Genomic DNA, 20,891 nt, shown 5'->3' on the forward strand with positions numbered 1-20,891 from the left:
GAAAGTAAACAAATCCCATACAGTGCTAATAGTTTCAGTAAGGGCTTGCCAGTTCTGGTACTCATCAGATCATCAAATTCATGTATCAGTTTTTTCCAGATCTCATCAGAGACAGATCCTCAATCCAGATTTCAGATTCTGGAAGCTTGCAATACAATGCCTCGATGAACTCTCATATCCCTTGCCTAGTCTACTGAATTTTGCTGGAAAGCCATAAAACCTGTTATGGGGAAGGAAGCATATGCTACAAAGAGAAAAAAAGATTTTCTACTTGGGCTTCTAACAAGGATCTTTTACTATGTCTGGTAAATTCATTCACTAATGCACTGAACTATTTCAGAGCTGTTAAAGAGATTGGGTCTGCCTCAAGTTCAATTAAGTTCTCTGTCACTGGCAATTTTTAAATCAAGATAGTTTTTCTAGAAGATATGCCCTAAGTATTATTTTGAGGAAGTTCTATGGCCTGTGTTATTTAGGAGGTCAGACTAGATGATCACAATGGTTCCTTCTGGCTTTGGAATCTATGAAAGTTCATCTGGCAGCTAGATCAGCCTGTTCTATTCAGTTCTCAGTTTTTCCACACACAATAATAAAGAGGTTGTTGGGATGGGTTTTTTTTGTTGTTGTGTCTGTTAAAAGTCTACTATGAATTTTCTCACTTAACCTGCCCTGTGTTGGTCTTAAATCTTATGCTTCCATGGAGTCAGCTTTTGAACCGCTTGGAGCATGCCTCATTTTATCTTTCATAGAAGACAGCAATCAAAGGACAAATCACATCAGCCTGAAGAGTCAAGGAAATGCACACCCTGATAACAGACCCCTTCTTATATGGCATTTCATAAATATCAGGAAGCATTGCACCCACATCCTGCATTCCTACCCAAAGTAGTTTTGGTCCTCCATCTAAATCAGTCTGACTGTCTCCTTAGTTTTCCCCTAGATCTCAGACATCACCAGACAAAGCCAATCCACTCTGTAGAGATGTTAAAGGGCCTTTCACTATTGTCTGTAAGATTTTTTTTTTAAATCCACATATTTATGTTTTTCAAAGCTTATGGTGGCAAGACTCTGGGGGGGGGGGGGAGAAGACTTTCTTCAGACAATGTCCTTGGGCCCTTACTCCTTATATACCCTTACTCAAGATGTTCAATCTGAGAGACAGCATGTCTGCAGACGTGACTTTACTGTACAGAGACAGTTACCACTTTGGGCACCAAGAGCACATGCACTGCAGAAATAGAGACTCATCCATACAATCTACTCAGATAACTACAGTTACTGGTAAGTTACCTCCTCTTTCTCTTTCAAGCACTGGCTGTAAGGATCTCCACTTCCTATTAACTATAGTCTCTCATGCCAGAGGAAGGGAGCACAGTAGCAACAAAGGTTCCCTCCTCTTCCAGAATCTTAAGTCATCCAAAGCTGTAGCAGACCTCCAAGCCAGAACGAGAATGCTCATCTCCCCTACAGGCAACTCCCTGGATTCAGAAGGAGCTGATAAATATAGAATACCGGGGGAGGAAGGGGAGGTGGGAACCACCAAGAGTCACTTTCTGTATTGGAATTCTAGTGATTAAAGCCTTGGTTAACTAAATGCAACATCCCTGCCATGGTTTCATTATCTCTACTTAATTTAATTTGCAATTCTCTTTTTCAATGGGAGCTGCCATCTTAACATTTGTTACTTTAAAATACTTCAACTATGACACCTATCAGCCTTAAATCCAACCAGCTGAAGTGCTTTGGATCATGAAAGCAACAAACAAAGCAAAATACAAAAATACTGTAGTACAACTGTGCATCAGTGCGTTGTGCTCATCTAGTTTTTAAATTTTCTGAGTTTGTCTTCTTAGTGTTTAGCCTCCTCAGAGCTGACACCCTGCCTTACTCCAAGTTCTGGATAGTGCACAGCAAAACTGTTAGGACTCTGTTACACATTTCAGTAAATGTAGGAGAGGAACTAGGGTATAGAAGTCTAACTACAACTAATAGCATGAACTTAAAGGGGATAGTTTGCAACATTTATTTAGGAATCTGTGGAAAGGTCTCTGAAGGAAAGTCATGAAAGTCACTTCAATAGCTATACATTTTTAAAAACTAGACGGGACAAGATGCTAAGAAATTCTTAGAGGGATAGATAGGCAATGAGTGGGATTGGGTAGCCCAATAGGTCTTTACCATCTCCAATAGCTATGTGTATGAATTAGCCAGATATTTTTATTTTAAGAACTTTTGCAAACAAGATTCCGTGGATCTTTGGAGAATGAATCTTCTGACAAACAAACTCAAGATCACCAGAGCTTTTCTAGAATATCCTGGCTATCTTCATAATCTGTGTGATGATGTACATCTAAGAACAAAAAGCATGACTAGACAGATACTATTTTCTCCACAGGTTGTATCTATCTGCTCAGTATGAGGGGTAGATTAAAATCCAGAAGAATATTGCTATGCTGTTTCTATTCAAGAAAAGAAATTGGAAAATACTGCTCCTTAAAGGTCCTGGATATTTGCCAATTCACAAGGTAAACTGGTGATACTTCAGAAAGAGACAATGCTTTCATCTAAATTATGGAATCTCACCATGTCCCCTACATAAATAGTACCACACACTTAAAAAAAGGGGGAAATGTTAATATTCACATAGCTGAGAAGATGCAAAGCAAGTCTGGATTTAATTTAACTAGGGTTAAGAACACACAGCACTTAACACGGCATTGCCTCTTTTTGCTGCTTTATTCATTAATACATCATTAAAACAAACTTTTTCCTCCCTACCCGCAAACCAACCACATTGGTACAATAGTTGCCAAGGATACTATTTTTTATTTTTTATTTTTATCTATCTATCTATCTATCTTCAGTGTTTTTTATCCATTATGAATTATAGTACATTCTGAACTTTCCTACTAATATTTCCATACCACACTGAACGACTTAAAATAGATACCACTGGATGAAACAGGAGTGAAAACATATCTTAAGGCTGATTTAAAACAGACTTTTTCGGTTCCTAAAATTCATTTAAGCTACATGATACAGTTTGAGGTGGGTTTTCACAGTGGAATCAACTCAAGAGAAAAGCATTAATTATACTCAATTCTTCATCCTGCAAGGTCTGAGGGCTTGTCTACACAAACACTTCATTTGCAGCAAGCTGAGGTGTAAATCTAGAGTGCACTAGCCTACCACACAGTCGTAATCCTGGTGGACCGTACTGGCACACTAAACGTTCCCTAGTGTGCTTTAATTTACTCCCATTCTAAAGCAGGTTATTTCAAAGTGCACTAGGGAACTTTTAGTGCTAGTCAATAGGCTCCACACAGACAGGTTCATATCCCAGTTTGCCACAAACTAAGTGTTTGTGTAGACAAGCCCTTAGATTCCGTGCTTACATTTTATCAAGATTCTGAAGGAGATGCTGCTAAAAACAACATCTAAGGCCAGATTTTCAAAAGGCATTTAGGCACCTTAAAGATGCAGAGAGGCACCTGAGTAGGATTTTCAATTGCAAAAATATATTTTTATGGATTTAGATGCCAAAACTGCTAACCTTTGAAAATCCCACTAGGCACCTATCCGCATCTTTAGGCCCTTAAATACCTTTGTAAATCTGGTCCCAGGACATCACTGCAGTTACGAAATATGATGAGAGCCCAGGGGAGAAACATATTTGATAATTAGTAAATGTGGTAATAAAAATGGAGAAAATCTAAATAGTAGTATGGCAAACTGATTTAGGTTTATGTTTAATCCAACTAAAAATTTTACCCAGTTTAACAGCCCATCTCTTCATAAAGGTTAAGTAGAAGTGTGCACCATAAATGCTGGATTTTGTAAACACATTCTACTTCTGTCAGGTTTCAGAGTAGCAGCCGTGTTAGTCTGTATCCACAAAAAGAAAAGGAATATTTGTGGCACCTTAGAGACTAACATTTAATTGGGCATAAGGGTAAGAAACTTCTTCTCATCTCTCATTAATTTTCATGGGCAAATCCTGTCATGGACTAATTCAAGTACAGTACTTAACCTCTGATCACCACATTTTTACACACACACACACACACACACACACACACACACACACACACACACGTGTGTAAGAGCACAGTTTTCAGATTAGTCAATGTTATACAGTATTTAGCAGTGTGTCTCAGGGTTAGTATACCAATTTTAAATAAAATTGGAACTCATTCTGCAAACCCATATGCTGATATGTGTATTGAGGTTAATAAACCACAAAGTAGTTTATTCCTCTAAATTTCAAGGTCTTATAAATATGGTTTCACAGATTAAGTATTTCAGACTCATTTTTCCAGCAAGTCAAGTTTTCTGGATTTTTTGGATGACGTCGTCTCACTGCTGTTTCTTGTGATTGAAACAGCAGCAGGCTAGCGCATGAACATCACAGCACATTCCTGAAAGCAACAAGCATCATGCCACACTAGAGGGAGAGTCCTCCCAGTGTTCACAACGCTTTTTGCAATGAGTGCAGTAACACACTCAGCCACTGCAGAAGATTGCAAAAAAAAAAAAAGACTCCCTCCTTTCCTTATCCTATTAAGGGGTAGGGAAGGATGGACCTCTCTTTCTCTATGCACACTTTTCTCCCTGTTCATACGAAGGGGTTTTAGGTTAAAAGTGCTTTCCCAGGGATCAACTCTGGTCTTATCGCTCTCTACTACCTTGGATAGGGTCTATGGACCTCTGTCCTGCCCTATAAGGTTTCATCTCCCACTGTTTCATGTCCCACTCCACCTTCCCCCAGTTCTGCTCTTCGCTCCATGGCCTGTGAAGTGGTCAGGTGTGGAATGGAGTATTCACTGGCTCCCTCCCTGGCTCCATGAAATGATGGGAGGTTCATCTCCCACGTTCTCCCAATGCCTCCCTTGGGTTCTCCCATCCCTGGCTCCTCCTCTACTCCACACAAGAATGGGGGCTCTGGTACTGCTCCCTCCACACAGAATCCCTGTGAATCTTTCCCTACCCCAGCAAGGGATAGAACAGTGGTGGAAGTGGGCAAGGAATCACCAACAGGGAACTGAAATAATTTGTCTTGACCTTTCATCATGGCAGTCTTGTGGGAAAGGTCGCCTGGGGTCCACTGCTCCTTTCCAACCCAGTGCAGGTGTTTGAAGAGAAACCATTGGTGGCACTAATTCCACTCCCTCCACAAGAGGAGAGAGGTACAGCAATCACAGAAGGCAAGAAAGCTACCCATCCAAAGGGAAGAAGGAGAAAAAGAAGCAGACTGGGAACCAAATGTTTTCTCTCCCAGCCTTCCTCACCACCACAAATGGCAGAATTTCAAAGATTCATAGATACTAAGGTCAGAAGGGACCATTCTGATATAGTCTGACCTCCTGCAGAATGCAGGCCACAGAATCTCACCTACCCACTCCTGAGAAAAACCTCACCTATGTCTGAGCTATTGAAGTCCTCAAATCGTGATTTAAAGACTTCAAGGAACAGAGAATCCTCCAGCAAGTGCCCTGTGACCCATGCTACAGAGGAAGGCGAAAAACCTCCAAGATCTCTTCCAATCTGCCCTGGAGGAAAATTCCTTCCCGACCCCAAATATGGCAATCAGCTAAACCCTGAGCATATGGGCAAAATTTACCAGTCAGATACTACAGAAAATTCTTTATTAGGTAACTCAGATCCCATCCATCTAATATCCCATCACAGGCCATTAGGCCTATTTACCATGAATATTTAAAGATCAATTAATTACCAAAATCCCATTATACCATCTCCTCCATAAACTTATCAAGTAGAATCTTAAAGCCAGATAGGTCTTTTACCCCCACTGCTTCTCTTGGAAGGCTATTCCAAAACTTCACTCCTCCGATGGTTAGAAACCTTCATCTAATTTCAAGTCTAAACTTCCTGGTGGCCAGTTTATACCCTTTTGTTCTTTGGTCCACATTGGTGCTGAGCTGAAATAATTCCTCTCCCTCTCCGGTATTTATCCCTCTGATATATTTACAGAGAGCAATCATATCTCCCCTCAACCTTCTTTTGGTTAGGCTAAACAAGCCAAGCTCCTTGAGTCTCCTTTCATAAGACAAGATTTCCATTCCTTGGATCATCCTAGTAGCCCTTCTCTGTACCTGCTCCAGTCTGAATTCTTCCTTTTTAAACATGGGAGACCAGAACTGCACATAGTATTCTAGGTGAGGTCTCACCAGTGCCTTGTATAACGGTACTAAAACCTCCTTATCCCTACTGGAAATGCCTCTCCTGATGCATCTCAAGACCGCATTAGCTTTTTTCACAGCCATATCACATTGGCAGCTCATAGTCATCCTATGATCAACCAATACTCCAAGGTCCTTCTACTCTTCTGTTACTTCTAATTGATGCGTCCCCAACTTATAACTAAAATTCTTGTTATTAATCCCTAAATGCATAACCTTACACTCTTCACTATTAAATTTCATCCTATTACTATTAGTCCAGTTTACAAGGTCATCCAGATCCTCCTGTATGATATCCTGGTCCTTCTCTAAATTGGCAATACCATCCCAGCTTTCTATCATCTGCAAACTTTATTAGCACACTCCCACTTTTTGTACCAAGGTCAGTAATAAAAAGATTAAATAAGATTGGTCCCAAAACCGATCCCTGAGGAACTCCACTGGTAACCTCCTGCCAGCCTGACAGTTCACCTTTCAGTAGGACCCGTTGTAGTGTCCCCTTTAACCAATTCCTTACCCACATTTCAATGTTCATATTGATCCCCATCTTTTCCAATTTAATTAATAATTCCCCATGTGGCACGGTATCAAAAGCCTTATTGAAATCTAGGTAAATTAAATCCACTGCGTTTGCTTTGTCTAAAAAATCTGTTATTTTCTCAAAGAAGGAGATCAGGTTGGTTTGGCATGATCTACCTTTTGTAAAACCATGTTGTACTTTGTCCCATTTACCATTGACTTCAATGTCCTTAACTACTTTCTCCTTCAAAATTTTTTCCAAGACCTTGCATACTACAGATGTCAAACTAACAGGCCTGTAGTTACCCGGATCACTTTTTTTCCCTTTCTTAAAAATCGGAACTATATTAGCAATTCTCCAATCATACGGTACTACTTCTGAGTTTACAGATTCATTAAAAATTCTTGCTAATGGGCTTGCAATTTCAGGTGCCAATTCCTTTAATTTTCTTGGATGAAGATTATCTGGGCCCCCCGATTTAGTTCCATTAAGCTGTTTCAGTTTCACTTCTACCTCAGATATGGTAATATCTACCTCTATATCCTCATTCCCATTTGTCATGCTACCATTATCCCTAAGATCCTCTTTAACCTTATTAAAGACTGAGGCAAAGTATTTGTTTAGATATTGGGCCATGCCTAGATTATCTTTAACCTCCACTCCATCCTCGGTGTTTAGCGGTCCCACTTCTTTCTTTGTTTTCTTCTTATTTATATGGCTATAGAACCTTTTACTACTGGTTTTAATTCCCTTTGCAAGGTCCAACTCGACTCGACTTTTAGCCTGTCTCACTTTATCCCTACATGTTCTGACCTCAATAAGGTAGCTTTCCTTGCTGATCCCTCCCATCTACCACTCCCTGTATGCTTTCTGCTTTTTCTTAATCACCTCTCTGAGATGCTTCCTCATCCAGCTTGGTCTACAACTCCTGCCTATGAATTTGTTCCCCTTTCTTGGGATGCAGGCTTCCGATAGCTTCTGCAGCTTTGATTTAAAGTAATCCCAGGCCTCCTCTACCTTTAGATCAACAAATTCTTCAGTCCAATCCACTTCCCTAACTAATTTCCTTATTTTTTGAAAGTCAGCCCTTTTGAAATCAAAAACCCTAGTTGCAGATTTATTTTTGTTAATCCTTCCGTTCAGTTTGAACTGAATTAGCTCATGATCACTTGAACCAAGATTATCCCCTACAACCATTTCTTCTATGAGGTCCTCACTACTCACCAAAACCAAATCTAAAATGGCATCCCCGCTAGTCGGTTCAGCAACTACTTGATGAAGGAATCCATCAGCTATCGTATCTAGGAAAATCTGAGCCCTATTATTAGCAGCACTGGTCCTTCAGTCTATATCTGGGAAGTTAAAGTCTCCCATGATCATGCAGTTTCCATTAGTATTTACTTTATTAAAAACATTAAAGAGGGCTCTATACATATCCAAAGTAGATCCCGACGGACTGTAGCACACCCCAAGCACTATCCTAGGGAAGGCGCTACTAGTTTTCTTCCCCAATGTAATTTTTGCCCAGACAGACAGACTGTCTTATCCATTGCATCACTTCTTATTTATTTACATTCTACCTCATCATTGATATACAGTGTTACTCCACCACTTTTACCTTTATTTCTGTCTTTCCTAAACAGCACCCTACTCATATATACACAGAAAAGCAGTAGGAGAAGACAAGTTACTGAAGTTTACTTAATGAGAATTGAGTTGGGGAGTGCAAAGGTAGTGTGCAATTCCAGTGGATGTGAACCAGGGCGGATCACTGGGCCAACAGAGAGTTTCTTCTCTCTGAAGAACATACTTCTCTATATGTCCAGTGTAAGGGAAGAATGGATCTTGAATTGATTGTTCAGCTATTGGCACATACTACCCTGACTGGCCAGAAAGAGTGGTACATCTATGTAAAAAAAGGCCACAGCCCCATAATTTATCTGAATCCAGGAAACAAATTCTTTCTAGAATGTCAGACAAAGAAAAATGAATATATACTCATTTCTGCAAATGACAGCAAATCAAACAAAAGACAATACAACAACAAAAGATATTTAGAGTGGAGGCATCATAGGCATTTTTCATTTTTGCCAGTTTAAATACCCTAATAATTTTATTGAAGTTTCCATATATCTTCCCCTTTACAATCTCCAGGAAACAATGGAGGAAAAATATTATGGACCTAGTAAAACAGTGTATGAGAAGGATTTAGGGCTGGTATTTTCTAGGTGACTCAAAGGAGTTAAGACACTGAATTCTCACTGAAAAGGCAGATTTGGGTACCTTACTCCTTCAGGTGACTTTTAAAGCACCAGCTATATTATACTGTATATAGTATATACATACGAGACACATACTATTCTTAGTCCACCAATTTAAAAAAAAATACAAATTAGCAAACAAGGTTAGCATGCCAAGTTCCAAGTGAAGAACTATTTAGCTTATTTATAGAAAAATGTAAAAAGTTGATTTCATAATGCTACAATTTATAAAACTGCCACCAAGCAATAAAATATAATTTTCAAAAGACTGTAGGTTACACATTACTCAAAATGCATACTCTCTTACCAGCGAATAATGATTCCTTTTCAACTTCTAATCCATGAAGCAACTGGATCAAGTGGACAGACACTTCAATCAGACCCAAATTCCTATTATATAGTTAAAACAAAGAGGGAGTTTAATTTTAAACCTCCAAAGGAAAAAAAAAGAAAAAGACTGTATGGAGTTACATCACAAAACATCACAGATTGATCCTAATCTCACTGAAGCCTCTCACCTGACTTCAGTGGATGCAGAATCACGCACCACAGGCAAAGTCATATTGGGAAGAACATGGGTCTCTGACACTTGTAAACAAAACGTTAACTCTTCATTTCTGACTGTTAGCCTAACCATACTTTCAGTTCTGAGCGAAAAGTTTGCAGTTTCACATCCCTCACAAGGACTTGGGTTTTTATACCCACCCAATGCAAGCTGGGTAGATGTCAGTGCAGCAGGTGCATATTTGGGGTGGAGTGTTAAAGATGCTGTCTTTCAGATCAGTCTGCTCTGTTAATCCCTGGAATCTCTCCAGGTGGATATTAGAGACTTTGTATTACTTTCCAAACACATTAAGGGATAACCCCAGTTCCATGGCTGACATTTTCTCATTCAGTAAGTTCTAAGGATATCAGAGGCTTTGTGTGAACTGGTTTCAATGCACAGTAGCTACTTCATTTGTCTACAGTCACTGCACTACCACTAAAACAATAGGGAGTATTATTACTAGTTATTTTTATTACCTAGGATTACTATTTGTAGCACCTCTGATCCCTAATTATTATGGAGCAGGACACCATTAGGCTAGATGCAGTTCAAAGAAAAGGCACCATATAAATTCACATTTTATCTTTAAAGAATGAATTGGTTGTACTATTATTTTTGTTGTAATTTACCTTTTAATTTTGAATATGTACAATTTATGTTTTTGAATAAGCATATGCTACATTACATCTTTCCCCATTCCACTCATAGGTCCCAACCCAAAGGTCATTCCTGAACAATGAAACAGACCAGCCCACTGTGTCCTCAACTCCTTCCTTAAAAACAAACCCATCTACACTATGCACCATTGGCTAAAAGGAAAGCAATAAGAGCTCATCTGACTGCATACCCCTTCCCTTCTGAAGAGACAACTACCTTAGCAGTCCACCACTTGTACTCCTCAATGCTCTGAATAGAACCATAAAGCATTACCATCGGAACAGCTTACTTATCATAATGTGTCATATAACATGACCCTTACTGAATCCAGATTGTCTTTTCCCTCTTTGCACTCCAAAAACCCAAATTTGTTAGAATTTAGTTGTGCATTTCTATAATTAAATGGAAATATTTTCATAAAGTAAAACTTCAGATAGTTTAAGTAGTTATGAAATATGCCATCAATGCCCCAGTATATTATGCACTACCACTATCAGGATTTTAAAATACCAGACAAATATGGCTCAAATCAAATTAAGGCTCAAATCAAATTCATAAGGAAATATTCAAAACCATGGAATAAGGGCAAGGAAAATTCCAGGTGGTCATGGATCCTAACTCTAGTTCAGAGGGAGGAATGGAAGAAAACCAACTCAGAGCTTCCCCAGAAAAGACACTTAGAGTCAAAGTATTTGAACCGTTCCATAATCAAAAGTTATCCTGGAGGCAAAAAACTTGTTCCAGTAAGCTCTCCACCTCCCATGGGGCACACCACTCTCTCCAGTGAGCAGTGCACACAGGAATATTTATGAATATGTAAATTTAGCTCCAAGCTGAATACTTTTTTTAAAATGTTGTCATTTCTGCAGATGTTTTCAGTGACAACTTGGGCCCCTTTTAACTAAGCTTTAAAGCAAAGAGGAGTCCACATGTATGAAACACGAGTTTCTCTGCAGTGAGCCACATGAACAAAATGGCTTAGGAATAATGAAGTGACTAAGGGTTTGTTTCAAACCCTTAGTATTCCTTCCTGAAAATCCTCAGTTAAGTATTGGCTTGATTTTAAATAGCATCAAAAAGGTTTAAAATTTATAAACCCTGCATACTGCAAACTTGACACCAAATTCAGTTGATCATTTTCCTTCCATCCACAGTTCCTGAACATTTAAGCGACATTTAATCCTGAGCAAACTGTGACTTTGTGGCAATTAAAAAAAAATCACTATGGGCCACATTGTGGCCAATCCCAAGCATCTCCCAGGGTATTTAAGGAGCAGAAGGCCACTCACACACGGCCGTGTACATGGAGCTTGTGGCAAAGCCAAAATTGACCTCTATGAATAATTCCTACTATGCAAAAGGGGCCTTTATGCATGTAGCCAAGCTACAGCAAGTTTGGCTATTAGAATTCAGTTTCTTGACAAAATGCATCAACTCGCATTAATTGGCTGCTGAGGCGATCATCAGTCTGGCACAGAGATGCAACCAATGGAGGCAACATCTTTCTTCTTACTCACTGAACAAGAGACTAAATACTTAGCTACTACACAGAAACTAAACAAATTGATAGCTATCCAATGGTCCTCTTAGGTGTACACATCATAGGAGACACCACCAGTAACATTGCGAGTAGAACTAAACAAATAATGGATTTTTTGGTTCAAGGGAACAAAAGCCAACAAAAAATATCCAGTTCAATTTGAACCAAACCCATTTTTTAATTTTTGTTGTCAAATCAGGGACTCATTGAAATTTCATTTAGAAGAATTGACCAAATTTTTTCAGATTGACTTGAAACGATTGAATTTTTTGGTATTTTTCCACCCTTTTCTGTGAAGGATGAAAAAGAGGTAGCTTTTCCCAATCTAGGTTGAGGTATGCAGACAAGAAGAGACTTGCACTGTCATTGCTATTCTTGTTCCAGGGTTACAGGGAATACTTCATTTCCAAGGGCTGCTAATTGACATCTTCAACCTGTATTGAAATTCACTGTAAAAATATTTTTTTAAAAACACAACTTTGAGTTTGGACTCCCACACTGCGCTTCTATAACCTCATAGTAAATTTACAGAAAATATATACTACCACTTTCCTCCACGTTTTTTGTTTTTAAAATATGCCATCACACAACTGTGTGCTTCTTATGTAGATTTTACTCCTGGGGGAATCTGCGCCAAAAAAATAAAAATTCTGCACCAACAAATTGTAAATTCTACATACAGTATTTTAAAATTCTGCATATTTTGTCAAAACCACCACCACATTATAACCACACCAGTTTCAATTATTTTGGTAATTTATTTCAAAATACCTGTCAGCAAGTATGTCTCTAACAATACAGACAACAAAAAAGATTCAGGAAATGTTTTTTGACAATCAGATTCCTTGCTAGGCATACTAATACAAAACTCTGAGTAATAATTCATTTAAACCACAATACAGAACCATATTTCCCGCATCCCTCAGAAGCAATGCAAAGCCTTGGGACAGTCAGGGGTAACAGAGGAGCTGATGAAGAGGGAAATAATTGCTGGGAAGGAGCCTGGGTGTGAACTTAGAGGGTTGCTGGGTATGGGTGGGAAAAGTATGGAACAGGGTTTGTTTTTTTGGGGGGGGGGAAGGGGGAAGAGGGATTTTTAAGGTGCTTCCGCCATGCAGACCCCTAGCCTCTCCCATTAGTCAGGCACATCTGCCCTGTCTCCATGTGTCCCTGCACGCCCTGTCCATGTGTTCCTCCATCCCCAGACACCCACTCCCTCCCATCCCCATAGGTCCCTGCACCCTTCCCCCTGTGGCCCTACACCCCCTCAGCCAGCCCCCTCCCTGATCCCCATGTGTCCCTGCACTCCCTCCCCTGTCCCTGTCTCTGGGCCCCCACTGAGCCATCCCCCTTCCCCCATGTAGCCCTGCACTCCCTCCCCTTGCCCGTGTCCTTACACTCTCTCAGCCAGCGCCCTCCCCTTATCTCCATGTGTCCCTGTACCCCGTCCCCATGTGTGTCTATGCCCCCACTCAGTCACCTCAATGTGACCCTACATCCCCTCTCCTGTCTCTGTCACCCTGCAACTCCCTCCCCCCTGTGATCTTGCACCTACAATCCCATTCAGCCCCCCACCCCAGTCTGTCCTCCGCCACTAGCCCTTATGAGCCCGTCTGTGACCCTCCGGCAGCCCAATTCTGTCCGTCTCCTGACCTGGCCCAACAGGCACTGTGAAGAAGACACTGCAAGTTCTTTCTCTTCCCTATCGTAGCTGGGGCTAGCCTAGGGTGAACAGATGAAATGGACAAAGTATCAGGACACATGGGGGAAACAAAAAAAAACAAAAACAAAAAAAAAACAAAAACGCGACCAGAGCAGAGTTGCCGAATCACAAAAGAAAGCGGCCAGAGCAGCCAAAGCTGCAATATCAGGACCGAATGGCGTTCCGACCGTGCATCAGCTGGGAAGCGGGACAAAACTAAAAATCGGGACTGTCCCGATTTTATTGGGACGTCTTGTCACCCTAGGCTGGTCAGGAGCAGCTGCTCTGTTTTAGCACCACAGCACCCTCTGGTGGACAAAAGGCAGAACTGCAGCAACTTTCCAGCAGAAGCTATTTTCAGCAAAATACACACACACACACGCAGCACAGAACACTGCACACATGCAGTGGCGCACTATTCCCTCAGGACTAATATTTCATCTTTGCAGCTATATTCATTTATTCAGACCCCTAGCAGATAGACTAATTATGTAAATTGTGTGTTAGATGGTATGTTTTTTATAAAACTTATAAATCTTCATTTTTAAATATACTAAAACTTTTTTAACTACTTTAAATAAATATCTAAGATGATTTACCTCTAAGAATCTGGAAAGTAATGACTAAATTTCACTCAAATTTTTAATGTTTCTGAATTTTAGATGCATTTGTGCTTAATTGTTGTGGTGCGAAATAAAGCAACAACCCTTTAAACATTTTGTTGAGTGAAAAGAAGACTATCGTTTGAGAATGTCTGAATAGTTTGCTGTCATAGGATACAACCACAAAATATTATACAACCCTCATTTTGGATTCTAAGTAAACACTAAAGTCTGAAACATTTAAAATGAGGAAGCAGCAATATAAAACATATTTAAACAATTATTTATTGCGATTACCAGGAAATTCCATTCACAGCCTTTCAGTTATGCAAGTCTTAAAAAAAAAAAAAAAAGATTAACGGATGCAACATCCTAATCTGAACACTATCACAGTATTTATGGAGTTCTGTTATTTAACTTCATTTATTCTGCCCCAATATAGGACAGAAATTCCAATTTCTATCTCATATAGAGTACTGTATCTCAGCAATTCAGTAAGTCAGGTTTGAAAAGTCCCAGAAAGAGTAATTTTTGAGATTCTGAACACCAGTTTCACATAATCCAGCAACCTTGATATGGCTAGCTATTACGGTTTAACTACCTAAATTTTTAACAGCATTTTGAAAATGAGAAGTAGTATAAGAGCAAAGTATTACTAGCTCTTTAACATTTATTTTTACTCTGTTTTTTGCAAATCCAGAGTGGATGACTGACAAACTAAGAAATTAAAACTAAATTCTGCTTGAAAGACACCCATGCGACCTGAAATAAATGGAGGATAGACTACATAATTGAAGGCAGAATCCAGCTCGTCACATCCATTAATATTAGACTAACAGTCCACATTTGTGGAAGTGTACAGATTTACTCCAGATACCATACGCATATATTGAATATATTTTGTCACACGCAAGATGTAAACCTACACGTCTTAAAAAAAAACATTAAGCCATCCTTCATTTCAAAAGTTAGCTAAGGTTGCTGGCTTCTAAGAATATATTCCCTATCATTTACAAAACCCATCCACTTAGAAGCTAAAAAATTAATAGTTAACATCATAAATATTATACTGATCACATAATCAGCTTCCATTATTCAGAGGACAAAGAATTGCATATTTTCATCACAATCCAGCAACTTTAACGCCAACGTGAATTTTTATAATTATTTTAAACTAAATATTTTCTTAAAGGATTCTGTTAAGTGGGAAATATCAGTTAATATACTTACAAGTCAAACAAGAACACAGCAGGGTAAAATAAAAGATTATATAAGCACCAAAACAACTTAAACTCTGTAAAATTTGTGTACGCTAATAAGGATCATAACTATACCTCATAACATCTTGATTCCTGGCACACCGAACACAGGCATTCCGTAGACATCTGAAACATTCTGCTATAAGCAGCAAACATGTGTCTAGAGTTGTCAGTTCCATGGAATCCTTGCAGGTCAATTCCATTTCACATGAGGCTTTAGTCAAGATTTTCAGGAGACTCTGGAACATACTTTCTTCTGCCATTTCTCTGAAATAAAGCATAACTGCAGTGAGTAAAGGAGGATTATAAACGGCGTGGGGAAATATTGGCTAGACAAGAAAATCTCTCATGAAGCTTATTATTCAAGTCATGGTCATTTAAAATTTAACATTGAAGAGTTGACATAACACTATATTTCTGCAATAAGAAAACTTACCCGTCCTGACACACCAAATCTTTGAGGGGACTCACTATTAAGTGTTAGAAAAATCCAAAAGGCCCATTCTAATTTTGTAAGTTATATAAAGTGAACTCTCTATTCCTGTAAAACCTTGCCCTCCCCAGAAATCAAAGGCCTTATTTTAAGATATGCCAAGCACGCATTTAGAGTTAAAATAATTCTGCATTCCAGTTCATCATGAGTACTTAAAAAAAAAAAACCCACAACAACCTCGTGCATCATGGAAAATATAAAATTTTACAGTGTGCTGACTACAAAAGTCTTAAGTGACACACACACACCTCTCACCATCCTTTCAACATACCAAACAGCAATAATTACTGAGTACAGGCCATATACTGACTTAGTTTTCATGGAACTCTAAGTAACAACTCTCAGACCAAAAGCAGTCTAAGTCATCTTAACCACATACACTGTTACTATATACACAAAAGATGCATAAAATCATTTAAGAACATAGGAATTAGGAATCAGCATACTGACTCAGACCAACTGTGTCCAGCACCAGATGTTTTAGAGCAGTGGCCTTCAACCTTTTTTCATTTGCACACCCCTAAAAAATTTCAAATGGAGGTGCAGACCTCTTTGGAAGTCTGAGACATAGTCTGCAGACCTCCAGGGGTCTGCTGACCACAGGTTGAAAACCACTGCTTTAGAGGAAGGAACAAGAAACTACATAATAAAATAACCCGCCCAGAGAGAAGTTTTTCTAGTCCCAGAGAGTTAGTGGAAAGTTTATATCCTGAAACATGAAGATCTAGATCCCTGGTAATCCATTAAATGTTTAAACATGTTTGAATCTTACTAAGCCATTGGTGTACCTACCCTGTAACAGCAAGTTCCACCAATTATCCTTTTTTGTAAATAATCACTTTCTTTTACCAGTTTTGATTTATTGCCTTTCAATGTCAATGGATGACCCCCGACCTGATATCTTCTGTGCTAACTTAAGTGTGCATTCCCTGGTTTCCTCCTCCCAAACGTGAATTCAAGGATTTGAACTCTCACGTTTAAGAAGGGCACAAGAAAAACAGAGCACCATTGGGTGGTTGCAACCTTAACTCCATGTTTTCAAAAGCTTTCCATTAACACCAGTAGGCTTTTGATCAGGCCCTATTCTGATGAAACCAAGTTCTATAAGGAGCTAATACTGAACATTCACATGAAGAGCAAAGGGAAAGCATAATCTCAAAAAGTCTAGTGGTTAAGACACTGAATGAAGCTCAGGGATCTGGGCTCAATTTCCATCCTCTTCCACAGACTTCCTAGGTGAGTGAATGCAAGTCACAATCTCTCTACCTCAATTCCTCAACTCTAAAATGGAATTTTTTTCTCCCCACCTTTTGTCTTTATTTAGTTTATAAACTCTCCAAGGCAAGATCTGTTGTACACTGTGCATGTGCAATGCACAGCACAATGGGGCTCCTATCTCAGTTGGGGCCTCTACGCATTACTGTAATGATTATTATGGAGCAAGGGACTTTCACAGGATGAGAAGAGAAACGGAAGGAAGAGGCAGCAAGTTCAAGATTGACTACACCAACCTGCACTCCCGGGAATGCAAAGGGAGAAAAACTACTAGAACAGGAGAAAAAAAACTATGCAACTCTTGAGAATATCTTGCCATGATGTGGGGTCTAAAAAAAAAAAAAAGTTAGAACTATAATTATACGAGTGGAGGTTTCCTCCTATGTACAGGCCATTCCACTCTCACAGAGTTAAAGCAGATGAAGAGAATTGATGCTAAAATGTTATGCTGGAGCTTACACACACATTTCTCACAAAAGCAGCAAGCATTGATCTCTAGGCCCTTTGTTATACACAGATGTGTGAAAAGCTTCCAGAATATAGCTGTTGGCGTATTTATTTTTTTCAAAATTTATGTTTAGAAAGGGGATGAACATGAAAGATTAACACCAGTCAGTAATTCATATTTGATACAGTATGAATTCCAGTGAAACTCTGCTACACAAGAAAGTACAGCATGGTATCACTTTAAGAACAGAGAGTTTAACTCAATCCAACGCCGCCAGCCAGATGCAGCTGATATGGAAAACCAGGATCCAGCCACTCTGACCCTTAGATGGATTTAAGTTGCACACGAGATCAAAGGAGCATTTAAATGCTACATCTTGAGAGCGGCAGTAGCGAAATATCTTTCAAGCTAAATACTGGGCCAAAAGGAGATAAAAATGGGGAAGAAATGTTCATCAACACAGATGACAATAATCATGGTACATAAAGAGATGATTATGTTTCATTAATGTACTGCTTGATAAGAAAGAAATCCTGATGTCACCATCAAATATCCAGCCATACAGGATAATGAATTCTGTCAAACTTACACCAAAAATGGTCATGTCCCCATAAACCAAACCATGAATAAAAAAAGTCACTCAATCAGTGTTAAGAAAGTCCAGTACAGATAGCTGCAAAATAAAAATTTTATTTTACAGTACAGTCAGTACTATACATCTAGATGAATAACCTGTCCACAATCACTTTCTTTTGCAATCTTATATTTTGGTTGCCAGTTACTTTTGTTAATTGAATTTTCAGATGTAACAACTAACAAAGAAGTAACTAAGGGATATAAAACTGTGCAAAATTTGCCCCTCAGTCACGAGAAAGGATAGGAAGGAAAGTGTTTCACTTGATGCATAATAAGTTATTTTGTTTGGTTTTAAAATATGAAAAAACATGTATTTGATTAAGGCCTCCCACTGACAAGGACACGAGTGCAACTACTGCCATTTACACACACAAAAAGTCAGGAGATTACACAATTTGGAGACTGACGTTCCACAGAATCTAATAAATAAATACATCCACACATACATAGGAACGTTTTTCCAAACACTGAAGAGACAGTGTCTGGTAAAGGAGCACCCAACTATATTCAGTCCCACACATGACAGAGTCACGTTTGCTCTGTTGAGTCAAGATGCCATACAGAGCCATTAACAATGCAAGTGTTTAAGAGCAGTACACCAATTAAGTTATTCCCTTTATTTTACCTATGCTGTGAGTTGGAATACCACATGGAACTGTTTGGTAAATTTTCCTGACTTAACTTCAAAATACAGAAATCAGAAGCTAACGTGAGCCACCCCTTTCTAGTATGCATTGGTCAATTATTTTAAATTGGTAAAAGACAAGCAAAGCTCTAAGTACAGATTTGGGGGGGGGGGTTTAAAGTGTGCTGTAGCTGGTTGTATTATAAAAGACAGTTACAAAAGACTTTTCAATACAAATATAAAGGCTTATTCTGTTTAGCAAACTGCAGCTGTACAGCATAGGAATTATTCAGAAAGCCATTTTAACTGTTCACTGGATCATGAAATTCAAGCTATTGTGATAGCCTATATTACAAACACAAATTAAGACGTTTTGATTAAAAAGGATAATTTGAAAAGTAAGAAATTTGTTCAGAAAAAGGTAGCACATGATTTTTTATAATATATTCTAGTAAAATATGAAGGTCTGATTATTCTGCCAGTTTCCAACAAACTATTTTAAATGCCAATATTTATAGGTTTTTCCATGCTGCTCCTCACTGTAGAATCTGATCACCTGACACACATGAATGGATTTATCTTCCCACTATTAACAAAATTGGGAAGTTCATTCCATGTATGTGGCAGTGAAGCACAAAGAGATAAATTAGTTTTATGGGTGCTTGCCAGTTCCAGAAAAAAAAAAAAAATACCATAAACGACGTGCCCAAGGTCACACAAGAAGTCTGCAACAGATCCAGGAACAGAACCCAGATGTGGTTCCCAGTATAGGACTTTACAATAATACCGTCATTCCTCTCAAAGCAGTGCTCTTTCCATAGATTAAAAAGTACTTATGTGAAAATATTGCTAAACAAAGATACAAGCAATTATGTGCATAATCATTTTAAACAGAATGGGATGGTTGGACAGGCTTAAGTCAATTGTAAGAAGCTTGTTAAGAAGAGTTCCTGCTACTACACTTGCTCCTAAACCCCCCAGCCAACATTTGTGGGTTTACAATTTTTTATGCTGGTGGGGTAAACTAAAGTTTTTCCTCTTTCCTGTTGCCATGTGAAAGGCCCAACAAACATACAGGTAAAACAGTGACATTGACTATACTCAAAATGCTGAGGAATGTACAAAGTAAATTTGAAGAAAAATATTTTCCTGTAATCTGTTATTAAATATTTGTATTACCATAGCACCTAGGAGCCGTAGTTATAGACCAGGATCTCATTGTGCAAGGTGGTGTACAAACAGAACAAAGAGGTCCCTGCCTCAAAGAGCTTAATTTTTGATGCTACTTGTAGTATTAGCAAGTAAAAACTTCAAGCAGAAGTGAGATTTAAATTGCCATGCTCCTTTAAGCAACGCCAAAACTTCATGCATTTCTGATAAACTTATTATTTCAATAAATAAAAAAAGTCTCATTACATGTTCCATATAAAGGATCCTGCTCTCCCAGTCTCAGGTTAGCCCCCTTTTACGTGGAAGAATTTCTGTGTTCATTTAATTTGTTCTTTTGCCTTTGTTATCGTGAGATTTTTGCACAATGCTCTGAAATACCTAGTTTGGGCTCATTCTGCTTTGCTCCTGAAAGAGTATCCATAGTCAAGAACACTCAACTGATAAAGGGCTGCTCGCTGAGTGTGCCAGTTTCACACAAAATGCAATCAACTTCCTGTGTTCCCATTGAGTGCAAGTGTTTTGATAGCTCACAGATGAAGAAGCATGCCCTATACCAAAAAGGACTTCAGAGATTAGTACCAGGACCTTGAATTGTATTCAAAATTGAATGGGGAGCATATAGAGATTCAGCCTAGTCTGTTCTGCATTTTCTCTTGTTTAAAAAGAGTTGCCCAAGTTGGAGTTGTCATGCTTCGTATATTGCAGCCCTAATAAAGGAAATTACAGCAGCCCAAACAGTAGGCTAAAACACAGATTACAGCAGCCATGTTCTCATCCGAAGCACAATCAATCATCTGGCAAGTCAAAAGGAGAAAGTCACCATCCATGTATACAGTTATATTTCACTGTTTCTTATTAGAAACAAGCTTTTGAATATTAAAAAAATAAAGGTACAAGATCACACCCTGCAGTTAATGGTATTGCCAACATCCTATATTTAAAATGCATGAGTAAGG

At 38.8% G+C, this 20,891-nt stretch overlaps 1 protein-coding gene across 5 annotated transcripts in view; it reads right to left on the minus strand.

Annotated features, from left to right (window-relative positions):
* The window catches only part of ATXN10 (ataxin 10), a 176,173-nt gene that overhangs the window by 149,940 nt on the left and 5,342 nt on the right, over positions 1-20,891 (minus strand). For all 5 annotated transcript variants that reach the window (XR_006281710.1, XM_038406008.2, XM_038405980.2 and 2 more), the window contains exons 2-3: positions 15,364-15,555; positions 9,289-9,371 (exon numbers count right to left, since the gene is read on the minus strand). Coding sequence is in view for 4 of the 5 variants with exons in the window: in XM_038406008.2 (XP_038261936.1) it covers positions 9,289-9,371; positions 15,364-15,555 (275 nt within the window). In the remaining variant the exon portion in view is untranslated. The remainder of the gene's footprint in view (positions 1-9,288; positions 9,372-15,363; positions 15,556-20,891) is intronic.

The sequence above is a fragment of the Dermochelys coriacea genome, chromosome 1 (assembly GCF_009764565.3).
Source record: "Dermochelys coriacea isolate rDerCor1 chromosome 1, rDerCor1.pri.v4, whole genome shotgun sequence".
In the NCBI taxonomy this organism is placed as follows: domain Eukaryota; kingdom Metazoa; phylum Chordata; order Testudines; family Dermochelyidae; genus Dermochelys; species Dermochelys coriacea.